Below are 13795 nucleotides of genomic sequence, written 5' to 3'. Positions count from 1 at the left end.
AAGAAACCCTGACCCTTCTCACTGGACACCAAGCATGCACATACTTGGGCAAGTGTATCCTAATAGAGTGTCCTCCGTGTGTCTCACTCCCATGTCCCTGTCCCTCTTCCTTGGCAGAGATGAAAGCTGCTTGAGGTTAGCATGGCAGGTGCTGCTCACTATCTCCCTTGTGTTCCCCAGGGTGGCGTGGTGACATCTCACATGCTTGTTCACCCATCTCCTCCGCTGGGGTGTTGCATCATGAAGACCAGCAGCATGTTCAGTGCTCCCTCTTGGCCCTGTGTACTGCTTGGCAGTGATAAGACTCCATCAGTATTTGTGGAGAGTGTGCAGGTTATGGTTTGGATCTGGAGTGACCCCAAGGGCTCATGTGTTGGAGTCTTAGTCGCCAGTGGGCAGTGTCCATAGGTGGCCTTTGAGGAAATCACTGGATCATGAGGGCTCTGACCTTGTCAGTGGATTAACCCATTTAATGGATTAAAACTTTGAATAGGCAGCTGGGAGGTGGTGGGAACTGTAGGTGGGTGGGACATGAGTGAGGAAGCAGGTCCCTGGGGCGTGACCTTGGGGACTCTATCTTGTTTCCTTGCCCCCCTTCCTCCTGCTCCTCCCCCATCCTTCCTCCATGATGCTCTGCCTCATCTCAGACCTAGAGCCATGGAGCCTGCCAACCATGGACCAATGTCTGAGACCTTCGCTCCTCCGGGCTGTTGGCATCACACAGCTTAGTCATAGCAGACACAGCGTGTGCCCTCACAGGTCTCACGTCCTAGGCATCTCGAAGCTTGATGAAAAACAAGTGTTGCAAGAACTCTCCGGACATGGTATTGTCATTATTTTATTGACGAATAGAACTGATTTTGAGGTACATTCAGAGCACTGGGACTTGTGGACTTCGGTTCCCAGGCCTGGTGGTGGGGCAGCACTGGGGCTGGAGGGGCAGGGGCCTGGCACCCATTTGATTCCAAGGCTTGTGGTCCTAAGGTCACACTTGGGTGCTCTTGGTGTTTGAAAATCACCACTGTGCCCAGCTGGTGGGGGTCAGAGGGCAAGATTGGACATGCAGAGACCCATTAGGAGGTCAGGCTACCATTCAGATAATGATGGAGAGCCTGAGCTGGTATCCTGAGGTAGAGGACAGACTTCAGGGCTCCAGAGCGAAAAGAGAACAGACTGTGTAGGAGGTCAAGAGGAAGAGGACCCCAGCCCAGGGATCTCAACTTGGTGTCACCAGAGTGACGAGGGTGGTCACGGTTTCATACAGAGGGAAGCTGCCTCAGAGGAGTGGAACTGCCGGTCTCACTTGTTGCCTGGTGCCCCGTCAGTCTCTGCGTGCCGGGGGGTTTCCACTGCATAGCCTGGCTTAGGCCTGCCCAGGTTCCCTCTGTCCCTGTCCACGAAGGGCTTGCTGTCATAGACTTACGACCGAGGCCTGGACTCCATGTCTGGGCCACCTCAGAGTCTGATGTAGGAACAACCTACCGCGTGCTCCTCCACTCTCGGGCCCTTCCCAGGACCCCTGGCTGAGTCTCAGGTCCTGGCACCCACCCCTTTCTGCCTGACTTTGAGCAAATCACCTCTCAAGTGCAGATAGCACTTAAGAGAGTGCAACGTGGGCCACCTGTGGCATCACATAGTGGCAGAGGCCTCAGATGTCCTGTGACATCGTCAGAGGGCTCTGCCTCTCCACAGTGGCCGTGATAACTGCGCTGATGAGATGCCTCCAGGACTTAGAGCATGCATCCTGTAGGACAGAGTCCCTGGCCAGTCCCCAAAGCCTTCCGCAGCTCCCCCAGAGACTGGTGTGATGGGCCGTTGAGAGATTTCAGCCCCGCTTTTTGTTTCCTTCTTGCACTTGGCAGTACTAAGGTCAGGACCCGAGGGCCTTTGCCACCGAGCCACATCCCCAGCCCCCACCCTGGCCTCCTCGAGACAGGAGCTTACGAATTGCTAAGGCTTGTCTCGTACTCGCCTCAGCCCAGGTTGCTGGGATCTCACGTGGGAGCCGCTGCCCCAGCTACAGCATTAGTCGCTCAGAGCTTCTGCAGAAGGACTTTGCAGACATCCCTGTGCCCCCCTTAGTTGGAGGTGTGTGTTATGATGAAGAAACGTGAATTTGTTTCTCAGCCTCGGGCTTTGGACCGTCAGAGTACCGTGTGTTTCTCCAGGGATGCTGAGTCTGAGCAAGCATCCTAAGTGTGGCTGCCTCAGGCTGTGGGACTTTCCAGTGTGAGGCCTCTCAAGTTTCCAGTCCACACTCTTAAGAAATAAGCCAATTTCAGAAAAATGGCATTTTAAAAACACATACAAAATACAACTCAACTTCTTTATTATGAACTCTGACCATCCAAAAGTCACTGTTCACAATGTTCTCAAGTGTTCGCAGATGCCCACTGTCTGTTTCTCACTGTGGAGTGGTCACAGCAGGTACAGCCCCTGGTCCAGCCTTGCAGGGGATCAGTTCTGTTATTTGAGAAGTTAACTTACTTTGTCAGTAGAAGTGCCTACACTTTTTCTACTGGATCAGAACAGAAGTCTGTTGAGCCAGGTGCAGTGGCATACACCTGTAATCCCAGAGGCTCAGGAGGCTGAGGCAAGAGGATCTCAAGTTCAAAGCCGGCCTCAGCAAATTAGCAAGGCCTTCAGTAATTCAGTAAGAACTGTCTCTAAATAAGATACAAAAAAGGGCGGGGGAGGAGTTGGGAATGCAGCTTAGTGGTTAAGGAACCCTGAGTTCCATCCCCAGTACCAAAAAATAAAACAAAATATAAAAAGGACTGAGGATGTGGCCACTTTTTAAGCACCACTGGATTTGATCCCTGGTACCAAAAAATAAAAAGAAAGAAGAGCCGGCCGAATGCCTTCCATTTCAGAGCGTACTCCACTTTCAGTCAGCCGCGCCCCTCATTCACTGAGGCCTTCCGCACAGGGTGAGCTCTGTGGCGGCAGCCCCACAACTCCTGCCTGTGGCTCCAGATGACAGATGCTGTGTCCTGGGCCCCCTCCCTCCTGCCCCCAGCTCAGAAAGGACAGTGCTATGTCTGGGAGTCCCCTGTCAAGAGCTCTCCTGCAAATTGGCCGCTTTGCCAGGTGCTGGCAGCAAGTGGGCCTCAGTCTGTTGAGAGACATTTCTTTCCTACCAAGACCTGTTTGAAAACAGCAAATTGGCTTCTTTTTATTACTGTGTGCACAGTGATTTTCTAATGTGACACTATGCTAAAAAAAAAGGATTTTAACTTTAAAATGAGAAAGTTGTGTCTACATAAAGGCTGCTTTGTGTTCTGAGAAAGGAAAACAGTAGTGGAGCTGTTTTGCTCCCACACGGCAGAGCCATAAGAAGGAGTGCCAAGACAGGAGCTAAAGGGCGGCAGCAGACAGCCACTCTCGGAGGACAGCCTCCTGCTGGCCACTACCCTCCTGCAAGCTTCCTGGGTTGAAGGCTGCAGAGTGTAGTCAAAGGAGAAAGGACTTTGAACCAAAGGTCTAAAGTTAGTCACTTTCTAGAGTGACGGCAACATGAAAGTGGAGTCTGTATCTGTGCAGACTCAAAGCAGCTAGAACACAGCTTGCCCCTGCTGGGAACATGCCTCCTGCCTGTGACCAGCAGTTGCCCAAAAGGATTGGGCACATGTGTCTAGATATTCAAGAATTCTCCTAGCGGCTTGTATTTATGGCGGCCAGGAACTGGGGAATGACCTCCTCACCCGTGGAGAGCACAATGGGTGAATGTTCATACCATGGGACCCTGTGCAGCATAAGGAAGGGCAGACTGCCCCCCTCACAAGGCTTCAAGTTCAATCCACCAAAAAAGAGACAGGCAGGAGGGATCTCGGGCTGGAAGAGAGGTGTGGTCCTGTAATAAGCCTGGGGCAGGGTGTGTGGGACCCTGCTTGCTCCCTGCTTGGTGTCTTGATCCAGGTGGTATGCTCTGCACATACATAAACATGTATTGAGCTGTGCACTTTGTTTTAAATGTTTTAAAGGATGTATATCTGTTAGAGAACATGGTCAGGTCATCCCAAACATTCTTTATGATATGATCTATTTGTGTACAATTTTAAATGTAGATTGTTTCATTGTATCCTTGTACATCCTTAGAACTGCCCTTAAGTGGGCAAGAGAGGACTTCACTCAGTTACAGAAACAAGCATAGCATCTGCTCTTTAATTGGCTGTCTTTGCCTGCGTCACTCTGAACCTGCCACATGGCATCTTCCTTGTAGACAGCCTGAGTACGAGGAAGGAGCTTGAACAGGGGTTTTGTTTCCAAGGAGCACAAGAGGACTTTAAGTAAAAGAATAAATTAGACATGTTTTGTTTGCTTGATTGACTCCCACCTCCACTATTTAAAAGCTGTGTTGCCCCAAGCAACCAAGTGTGCTTTTGCAGGTTTCAGAAGCCTCACCCTTGGTCAACACACCCTCAGCAGCAGCAGTAGCATTGGAGAGGTTTGGCCCATGTCCAAAGGGGCATGGACAGTCAACTCAAGGAGAAAGGCCCAGGACGCTTTCCCACACCTGCATCCAATAGGAAGACAGAAGTGGCCAGTGACAGGGCAGGAGGGGCAGAGTTTACCAACTGACAGTCTTCTGCCTGTCAGTGGGCGGAGTTTTGAGAGGCTGCCACCTGGTGTGGCATCAGATAAGAAGCCTTCTATGCAGACAGAATGGGTGAATATAGGACAGCACGAGCCATGTGGAAGCTCACACAGACTCCCAAGTCCCCAGACCATTGATGAAGTAACTCCTTTCCTAGAAATCTGTCCCAGGAAATAATCGGGGACTTAATCAAAGATCTTTATTTGTAGAAGGAAAAGACATGGGCCCAGGATGCACTGCTTGTCAGGAACTGATTTGATCCCTGCCCTGAGCCAGAGCCCAAGCCCTAAGCTGCCACTTTGTTTCATAGGCCATTTGTCAAGGGTGGGGGATGACTGTCTAGCTCCTCAACTTGCCCCCGAGCAGGTTCCCACATGAAAGCTACAAGCCACGTGATGTGGTTCCATCCTTGTAACATGTTAAGTCATGATAACTTCTTCCAGGGGAGATTGTGGATTTTATCTTTCCCTTTGGTTCTTTACAGTATTTTAATTCTTCTGTGGGAAGTAACGTGTTTCTAACTTGCTTCAGTAACAGTCAAGCCTGACTCCCCCACCACTAGGGTTCCAGTGTGTCTCCTGGAAGTTCACATGTTGAACCCAGAATTCTCAGTACAGAAGTGTTGGGAGAGGCCAAGCAGGGTATCCGGCTGTGGGGACTGGGCCCTCCCCAGTGAGTGAACTCCTTTCCCTAGAGAATGGCTCAGGTGTCCAGGGAGCAGGCCCCTTCTCCTCTACCTAGCTGCCTTCTGCTGTCCATCGTGAGTTGAAGCAGCACCAGCAACAAGCAGGTGTGAGAGCCATGTACTTGAACTTGGCAGTCTGTGAACTTCGCAGTCTTGGCCACATAAGCCTCTTTGCTATTAATCATGCCATCTCAAGTGTCCTGCATAGTCAGAGAGCCAGTAAGTCACTCTCCTGTGCCCAGAGTACTTCATCCGGGTTCCCTCAGCCAGCCTCCCAAGTGAACAGATGGAGAGAAGGACATAATTTCACACGTAGGAAAAAAAACCACAAGAACAGAATGAATTCTAATGCTCCTTTTACCCAAACTCTCCAGTATTAACTCAACCATGCTCTGCATATTCATGCATTTTTCTTTTCTGAACCACTTGGAAGCAAATAGCAGGTAAACATAAGGCCATCTTGCTATATAGCCACAGTCCATGAACATGAGCAAGTTCATGGGGGCACAGCACTGCTGGCTGATCTGGCCACCCATTGGTGTCCCCCGCTGTCCACATATGCCTTTCCGAAGCAGTCCCTCGTGGCAGGCAGTGTGTTGGCGTGCCTCTGCAGTTGCTTGGGCCTCAGTAGTTCCTCAGCCCTCCCTGAGCAGCCTCCTGACCTGGAGGTTCACGTTGAATGCTACTCTGTGGTGAGAGCCCTGGCACTGGGAGTCACTTTCCCGCTGTGTCTTAGGGTTGGGCCCAAGGCTTGCATAACACTGCCTCTCTGTTCCTGCAGCCCCACTGCCACTGGCTCACCAGCTGGGGTGACTGTTTGGATTAATGTGGCTCTTGTCCTGCTTCCTTGCTCTGTGTCTATTCGTAGGGTTACTCCAGCAGGGGAGTCTGCCCTCCAGGCTAGGGGCTGCCTACCTCTGAATTCTCTCAAGTGTGTTTCCCATCCAGCCACAGCTGCTATGTCTTCTGAGATGGTCCACTGTGCTCTGCCCGTGAGCAGCACTGGATTTATAGATCCGTGACATCTGCTGTAAGAACTGGATTTTAGAAGTACCAGTTAGTGATACTATAGCACATGTAAGCACAGAAGGGCATTTCACCTGTAGAGTTTTATGTAAGTTACACTCTTTGGAGTTCAGAATTATTTATTCAGACCTTTTCTGGTTTCATTATGGACACAGTTGTATCATGCTTTGTAGAAGTCTGCTTTCTTAACACTCATTGAGAATTTGGGTCATTTCCCACCTACATTTAGCTGTGATTTTTAGATGCATATTTTTCAACAAGAGGAAGGTAATTTTTACAGTTTGGAAGTTGCTTTCAGCAGCAGTGGGAGTGTGCACTCTGAGGCCTGGGTCTGGGGCACAGCGAGTCACATGTCCTTCTGCCCCCTTGGCTCACTCTCAGGGCTGTCCATCCTGTTTCCAGTGGAGTGCCTCTGCTTATTAGAAAGTTGTTCCATAAATGAGTGTAGGTGTGCCCCCCCCCCCCCAGGTTCACAGGTAACATACAAGCTTCCTGTCTGCCACTGGACAACTCTGAGGGTCCTGAACAACGCTCATCTATCCAGAGTCCTCTCTATATTCACCCACATCCTGCACTCTCTCACACCCAGAATAGTAGTGAAGTGGCAGAGGACAAGGTGGAGCCCCGTCCTGGAAAATTCACTTTCAAGCACAGTGGCAATGGGCTTGATTGGTGCAGGCTGCAAGGATCACTCAGGACCTGGAAGCACTGGAGAAGGCCCGCAATGGGAGGGGAAGATGGCTGGGAATCGGCTCTGCGAGAGGTTGGCTGCATCAGAGGACAGTTGTGTTATAAAAGAAGGAATTCTGGCCAGGCCTGGTGGCACACACTTGTAATTCCAATGGCTCGGGAGGCTGAGGCAGGAGGATCACAAGTTTAAGGCCAACCTTAGCAACTTAGCAAGACCTTGTCTCAAAATAAAAAATAAAACAGATCAGGGATGTGACTCGGTGGTAGAGCACCCCTGGGTTCAATCCCTGGTACTGGGGTGGGGGAAGGAATTTGATCAGGATCTGCCACTGGTTTTCATATTTAAAATGGACTTGTTTTCATTTTTATCTCTTTAGAAACCTGATGTGAGGCTCTCGCGAGGCAGTATCGACAGGGAGGAGGGGAGTCTTCAGGGTCCGGTAAGCACTGCCCACATTGTCGGGGCTGGGGCTCATGGTGTGGACATCCACCTCACTGATACCCATGATGTTGGACAGAATAATCAGCTCTACAGTCAGTTCAAATAAAGTGAACATTTCACTAGGATTATTAAAATATTCTCTGTACAGAATTCTCATGTAGATACAGAAGTTTCTTGCCCATTACGGACTCAGGCTGTTAGTAGTGAGCCACAGCCCCGTGACCTAAAGCAGTATGTGCACACTGTCGCTGCACACAGTGGTCAACTGTGACTTGTCATGCTCCTGTTGCTGGTCATCAAAGTTGTCGTAGTCACATACAACTTGTTTAAACGTGTTTTTTTTTCCTTGTAGGTGTTAGGGAAGAAATGCTTGAAACTCTCTTTAGAAAACTAATTTAGGATTAATTCAAATATATTTAAAGCTGCCTAGAAGTATTTCCTAGTGTCCGGAGGGAAGTAACTTGAATCCTTAGATTTCGCCCCCAGGTGTCTAGTAAATGAGTACACATTTCCTCAAACACATCTGCCCCAGCAGGTACTCTTCCCGCCCTTGCGAGCTTCTGGGTAGAAAGAAACCCGAGTTGACTTCCAGACCACTGTCAACACTTACTTTAAATCTTCTAAACTTTTTTTCCTCCTTTTGTGGTACTAAGGACTGAACCCAGGGGCACTTTACCACTGAGCCACATCCCCAGCCCTTTTTTTGTTTTGTTTTGTTTTGTTTTTGTTTATCTTGGTTTTTGTTTTGTTTTGTTTTGTTTTTGTTTGTTTGTTGAGGCAGAGTCTGGCTAAGTTGCCCAGGCCAGCCTTGAACTTGGATGTGCCATGGTACCTGGCCTGAGTGTGTTTCTATGCACATAGAATGACGTCCAGTTTTGGCATAATAGGGTGCTGAGGGTTGTCTGGGCCTCTCCCTGATAAACCTCTCTGGGTAGGTGCAACACCATCTGAATTCACAGCCCTGGGTTCCCAGCACCAGGACACATGGTACCGAAACGCCCTCACCTCTGCCATAGCCTCCTCAGCACCTGAGCTCTGATGCCAGCGTTGCCATTGCCAGCTCACAAGGCTAAGGCTTTGGCATTTCCCACCAATGTGCCTGCTTAGGCTCCGCAGGTAGCCTGAGTCTGACATTCCTCAGTTCATGAGCAAGGTCACATGACTACCAAGCTCCTTTCCTAGACTGAAGAGACTGACGTACAGCAAGCAGTTTTTCCTGACTTGTGAAGAACTGTTCAGGGATGCGCTGGTGAGAGTATCGCTAATAGGAAATTTGTTAGAAAAGAAAAATTCTTTGTGTTTCAGGATGTGGTACATAGAAGATACTCAGAAAATATGTAGAACAAATGAACGAGACCTTGATAGGGGAATTACTCAGAAGTGCTTTATATCCACAAGAACTGTCAATCAGATAACACATGACAGGCTCACCTACAACGTCATGGTTTTCTGCATGGCAGACCTACACAGTAGTAAGAGTGCTTGGTGCTTAGTACTGCACAGTGGATTCCACAGGACGCTCACTGTGATCTCCTCACTGCCAGGCCCTATTGTCATTCACATTCCACAGACCAGTGGACTTGGCTGCCTCAGAGCCCTCCTTGCAGTGCCAGACCCCGGCAGTGCACTCCCACATGCTGCCTGGCTCAGCAGGCTTATCTGTCTTCCCCATGACCCGTTGGTCTTTCTCTAAAGACAACATTTAGTTTTGACCCATATCTTGGAATACTAGCTTCAACATTTTTGCAAATGTGCAGCAGTCTCAGAGAGAGCCCTTTGGTTAGAAAGCAACATAGGTTGTAAACAGGTATGCACTAGCTAATAGGTGATAATATGTAACTAGTGCATGTAACTAGTATACTAGTGCACAGTAGTTAATAGTCATAATGACCAGCTGGTGGAAAATTGACCCTTCCTTGTGCATGACAAAGACCCATCAGGACCTTTCAAATGTCATATGAGCAGAGGAAGAAGTTGTTCTCCATTTGTGTACAATGTGTCAAAATACATTCTAATGTCAGGTATAACTAATTAGAACAAATTAAAATAAAATGAAAAATAAAAAAAGATGGCATGTAAGTCAACAGCATGCTCAGTTTGGGACAGCAGCACAGGGCTGGGCACATCGCTAGCTTCAGAGAGAGGTACACCAAGGCCCAGCAGGCCCGTGACATGTGGCCAGTGGACATGCAGAGCATGGGCTTCCCTTCCTGCGCCTGCCCCTCCAGAGTGGAACCTGCTGGGCTGCGCACAGTCACATTTGTTAGATGGTTCCGGAATGTTCTGAGAATCGAGTTTTCTAGGTAATTGAGCTTGGTTGTTGCCTGATATCAACCCAAAAGTTTGATGGAAGTGTGTGGGTTTCACCACCACAATACCCACCATGGCCAGCTCAGGCTTCTCTGGCTACCTGGTGCCTCGCTGCTCCTCAGGCACTCTCCCAATCCTCCCTCCTCACGCATGGCTTGGCTCCCACCAGGACATGCTCAGCCATTGCAGCTGTCTCCAGAGCCCTGACTCCCCTTCCACTGGCCCTGTGCTGCCTTGAGTGGGCACAACTGTCTCTCCCCACCTCTCTGTCGATTTCTGTTTTAGTCAGCTTTTTTTTTTTTTTTTTGCCACTGTGACTAAAGGACCGATCAGAACAATTGTAGCAGAGAAAGAGTTTACTCGAGGGCTCACAGTTTCAGAGGTCTTAGTCCTTAAAAGGCTGGCTCCATTCCTCAGGGCTCAAGGTAAAGCTGAACATCATGGAGGAAGACTGTGACAGAGGGAAGCAACTCACACGAGGTCAGGAAGCAGAGAGAGACTGCACTGCCCAGATACAAATGCATACCCCACAGCCATGCCCAGTTCCCACCTCCAGCCACACCCCACCTCTTACCACTGTTAATCCCTATCAGGATTAATTGACTGATTGGGTTAAGACTCTCACAACCCAATCTTCTCCTCTAAACCTTCTTATATTGTCTCACATGCGACATCTCACATCCAAACCATAGCAACTCCACAAGGGCAAAGCTCTGATTTGTACCTAGAAAGCAGGGGCTTATAACTCCTAGCTGAAGAGATGAGTGGCATGAACATGGCATGTACAGTAGAAAGCACCATGTGCCAGCTCGGTACTGAGAACTCCTCCCCCAGCCAGGCTCTGAGGGTCTACGAGTTTGGAAACAGGGTGGGTACTAGGGATGCAGCTCAGCAGTAGAGCACGTGCTAGGCACAGTGTCACAGCACCTGAAGTCCCAGCCCCTGGGAAGGACGAGGCAGGAGGATCTCTTGAGCCCACTAGTTCAAGGCCAACCTTCAACGTAACATAGCAAGACTCTGTCTTTAAAAAAAAAAAAAAAAAAAAAAAAAAAGTAAATGTAAATACTCAGTTAATTAAAACAGGGGTAAATCTGGGTGATAAACGGCAGGTTGAAAACAACTGTGATTCTAGGGAAAGGAGCTATGTTAATTATGTGTACTGTTTCATTGTCCTGGTATTTTAAAGAAGTGGCTCTTGTCAGTGGAAACAAGGCACATTCAATTATGTACCTATATCATTATTTTAAATGAGCAAGAAAAGTCTTTTCCAAAGTTATATATGGTTTGTTTGAGGTTTTTTTTCCATTTTAGTTATAAAACTCATTACTTTAGACTGGGCGCACACCTGTAATCCCAGCAGCTCAGGAGGCTGAGGCAAGAGGATTGCAAGTTTGAGGCCAGCCCCGGCAACTTAGAAAGACCTTGCCTCAAAATAAAGTATGAAAATGACTGGGGATGTGTCTCAGGGATTAGGCACCCCTGGGTTCAGTTTCTGGTACCAAAAAAATAAAAATACTCAAATGTAGTGTCAAGCTTGAAGGCCTGGAAAAGGACTGGTTTCCAGTGGAGGCCTCCCTTCACCTAGTCCCTGCTTCCCTGCCTTGGCCTGGAACATCTGGAGGGTTATACCAGTTCCAATGTGCCCAGAACTTTAGGGACATTGACAGCATGAGCCCGTGGAACTTCTAGACTCCCCAGCACTACCAAGTCCCTAGTGTCTTTCTTGTTGACTGCACCCTTACTGTGATCAGCGTGTTTGGGAGGATCCTGAGCATAGGATTAGCAATGACACATACTGGGAGGGCTGAGATTTTAGACCTTTAATGGTAAACCAGAGACATCCACGTAGCAATGTGCTAAATCTGTATGGGTGCTGTGTTTGTGGTCCCAGAGTGCCCCAGGTTGCTTTTGTTACAGCCTCCCCACACACTGTTGGTGTGAGGTGTCACTTACCCACTTACCACACCTCTGAGCTCTGCAGGCAGCTGTCTTGTTCATCCCAATGCCCCAGCATCTGGTGGAGTTCAGCGGGTGGACGGTCCTTCCCTGTGCCCACCAGCGCACTGACTCAACTTTTCTTTCCCACAGACCGGAAACCAACACATCTATCAGCCTGTGGGCAAACCAGGTCAGTGAAGAGATGAGTTGTGTGTCAAAAGCTTGTGTAGCTGGGTTCAGTGGCACACACTTGTAATCCAGCTGCTTGGGAGACTGAGGCAGGAGGATCCCAAGTTCAAGGACAGTCCAGCAACTTAAGAAGACCCTCGGCAACTGTAGGAGACCCTGGCTCAATTTAAAAAATAAAAAGTGCTGGGGATGTGGCTCAGTGGTTAAGTACCCATGGGTTCAATCCCCAGTACCGAAGAAATTGTTTTAAATGCTGTGTAAGTTGACAGCAGGTTAGAAGTGTACGTAGTGTCACAGCTGGGGGTGTCCTCGAGACTCTGAGCCCTCCCCCAACAGATCACAGCAGGTTTGGTGCTGACCACACTCAGCCATGCTGGAGTGCTAAAAAGCAGAATCTAATGCTGTTACAGACCGTACGCCTTTAGGACAGGAGTCTGGCACCTGCTGCCATAGTGCCAGTGGGGGGCATTTACCTTCTCTTCATTGACCTGCATAAAGGGAATCCTTCTCCTTTGCCAGATCCTGCAGCTCCACCAAAGAAACCTCCACGCCCCGGAGCCCCTGGCCACCTGGGCAGCCTCGCCAGCCTCAGCAGCCCTGGGGACAGCTACAACGAGGGCGTCAAGGTGGGTATCAGCTGTCTGCATACTCTGTTCTCAGTGTTGGTGAGGTCCCTTGGACCTTGGAAGATGACATCTGTGTCATAAAGTGGGTGGGAACAGGGCAGAGGGGACTATAGGGGCCAGAACTCAGCTGGTTCCAAGTTCCCTGAGAGCCATAGAAGTGTTACCCAGATTCTTTCCCAGTTTTCTCTTTGATTGATTTTAGGGACTTGGTCACATCCTGACTTTGTGCCAACATTTTCCTCCCATAAGGCACAATGTGTCTGTGGAAATAAAATGTTGAGATTGCTCCTAGCTTTATAAATTAATTAAGCCAGGATGCTAGGGGTAAGTGAGGACCTGTGGGCCCACTTTGCCTCCAGGCTTATGATTGTGGCTTTATGGAAAGCCTACTGTCCATGGAGACTCAAAACTACTCTGTAAGAGGACAGGTAGAGCCCTTAAGCCAAGGGCAGGTCTGGCCCAGGAACAGCTGCCGTCTTGCCCTTGATTGGGGCTGTGTAGTCTCTGCTCCTGGCATGCATCTGGCTCTTTTGGGCCTCCTGGCAGGCCTGTGAACTGGGGCAGCTTTCCTCACGGGACAGGGTAGGCTCCTCTAGCCTGGCCACTTAAAGGAGTGGAAGCTCTTCACTGTCCACAAGAGGTTACAAACCACTTCTCAAAGCATACCCCATGTCTTGAACAGATGCACATTATTTTTACAATTTAATATCTCTAGAATTGGGGCAAGGTGTTGGTTTAATGGGCAGAATTTTTCCCAACTTAGTGTTGCATAAATAAATAGTGCATCTCAGAGTAGATGGCGTCTCAGGTCTGATGCATGCGGACCGGGGCTGAGCGAGCTTTGCTTCACCACTCACTACTGTGTGTGGTGTGCCTTCCCCAGCCAAGCGTTGCACAGACCTTGTCTGTGTTAGTCCTTGCGTCAGCCTCACACAGGTGAAGTGGCATGTTCACAGTCATGTGGCTTTGGTGGCTGGGCCAGAGAGCTGCCGTGTATCCATGCACTGCACACCTGTGCATTTTGCTCCAAGGTGCCACCTGTAAAGCAGCTCTAGCTGACCCCTGGTCAGGTGTATGCATTCTCATCCCAAATCCTGGAAGATAGCATGCATCCTCACCAGATGGTGACCAGAGAGTGAGTGGTCTGGTGCTGGTGGGTCTAGCCTCCTCCCTCAAGGTGTCCAGCAAGCACAGCTGGGCCCATGCTGCCCTGAAGCAGGTGAGTGCCCAGAGCACCTACTGGCCAGTCATCAGCTCTGGGACCCTGCAGCTTCCCAATGCTGTCAGGGACA

General features: G+C 49.5%; 1 protein-coding gene across 12 annotated transcripts in view; it reads left to right on the top strand.

The window, feature by feature from the left end:
- The window catches only part of PTK2 (protein tyrosine kinase 2), a 254857-nt gene that overhangs the window by 230861 nt on the left and 10201 nt on the right, over nucleotides 1–13795 (top strand). For all 12 annotated transcript variants that reach the window (XM_079106752.1, XM_079106751.1, XM_079106749.1 and 9 more), the window contains 3 exons: nucleotides 7376–7438; nucleotides 11839–11878; nucleotides 12397–12503. In XM_079106752.1, the coding sequence (XP_078962878.1) occupies nucleotides 7376–7438; nucleotides 11839–11878; nucleotides 12397–12503 (210 nt within the window). The remainder of the gene's footprint in view (nucleotides 1–7375; nucleotides 7439–11838; nucleotides 11879–12396; nucleotides 12504–13795) is intronic.

Source organism: Sciurus vulgaris, assembly GCF_902686455.1.
Source record: "Sciurus vulgaris genome assembly, chromosome: 1".
NCBI classification, from domain to species: domain Eukaryota; kingdom Metazoa; phylum Chordata; class Mammalia; order Rodentia; family Sciuridae; genus Sciurus; species Sciurus vulgaris.
The sequence above is the reverse complement of the archived record's forward strand: the minus strand, read 5'-3'. Positions and strand labels throughout refer to the sequence as shown.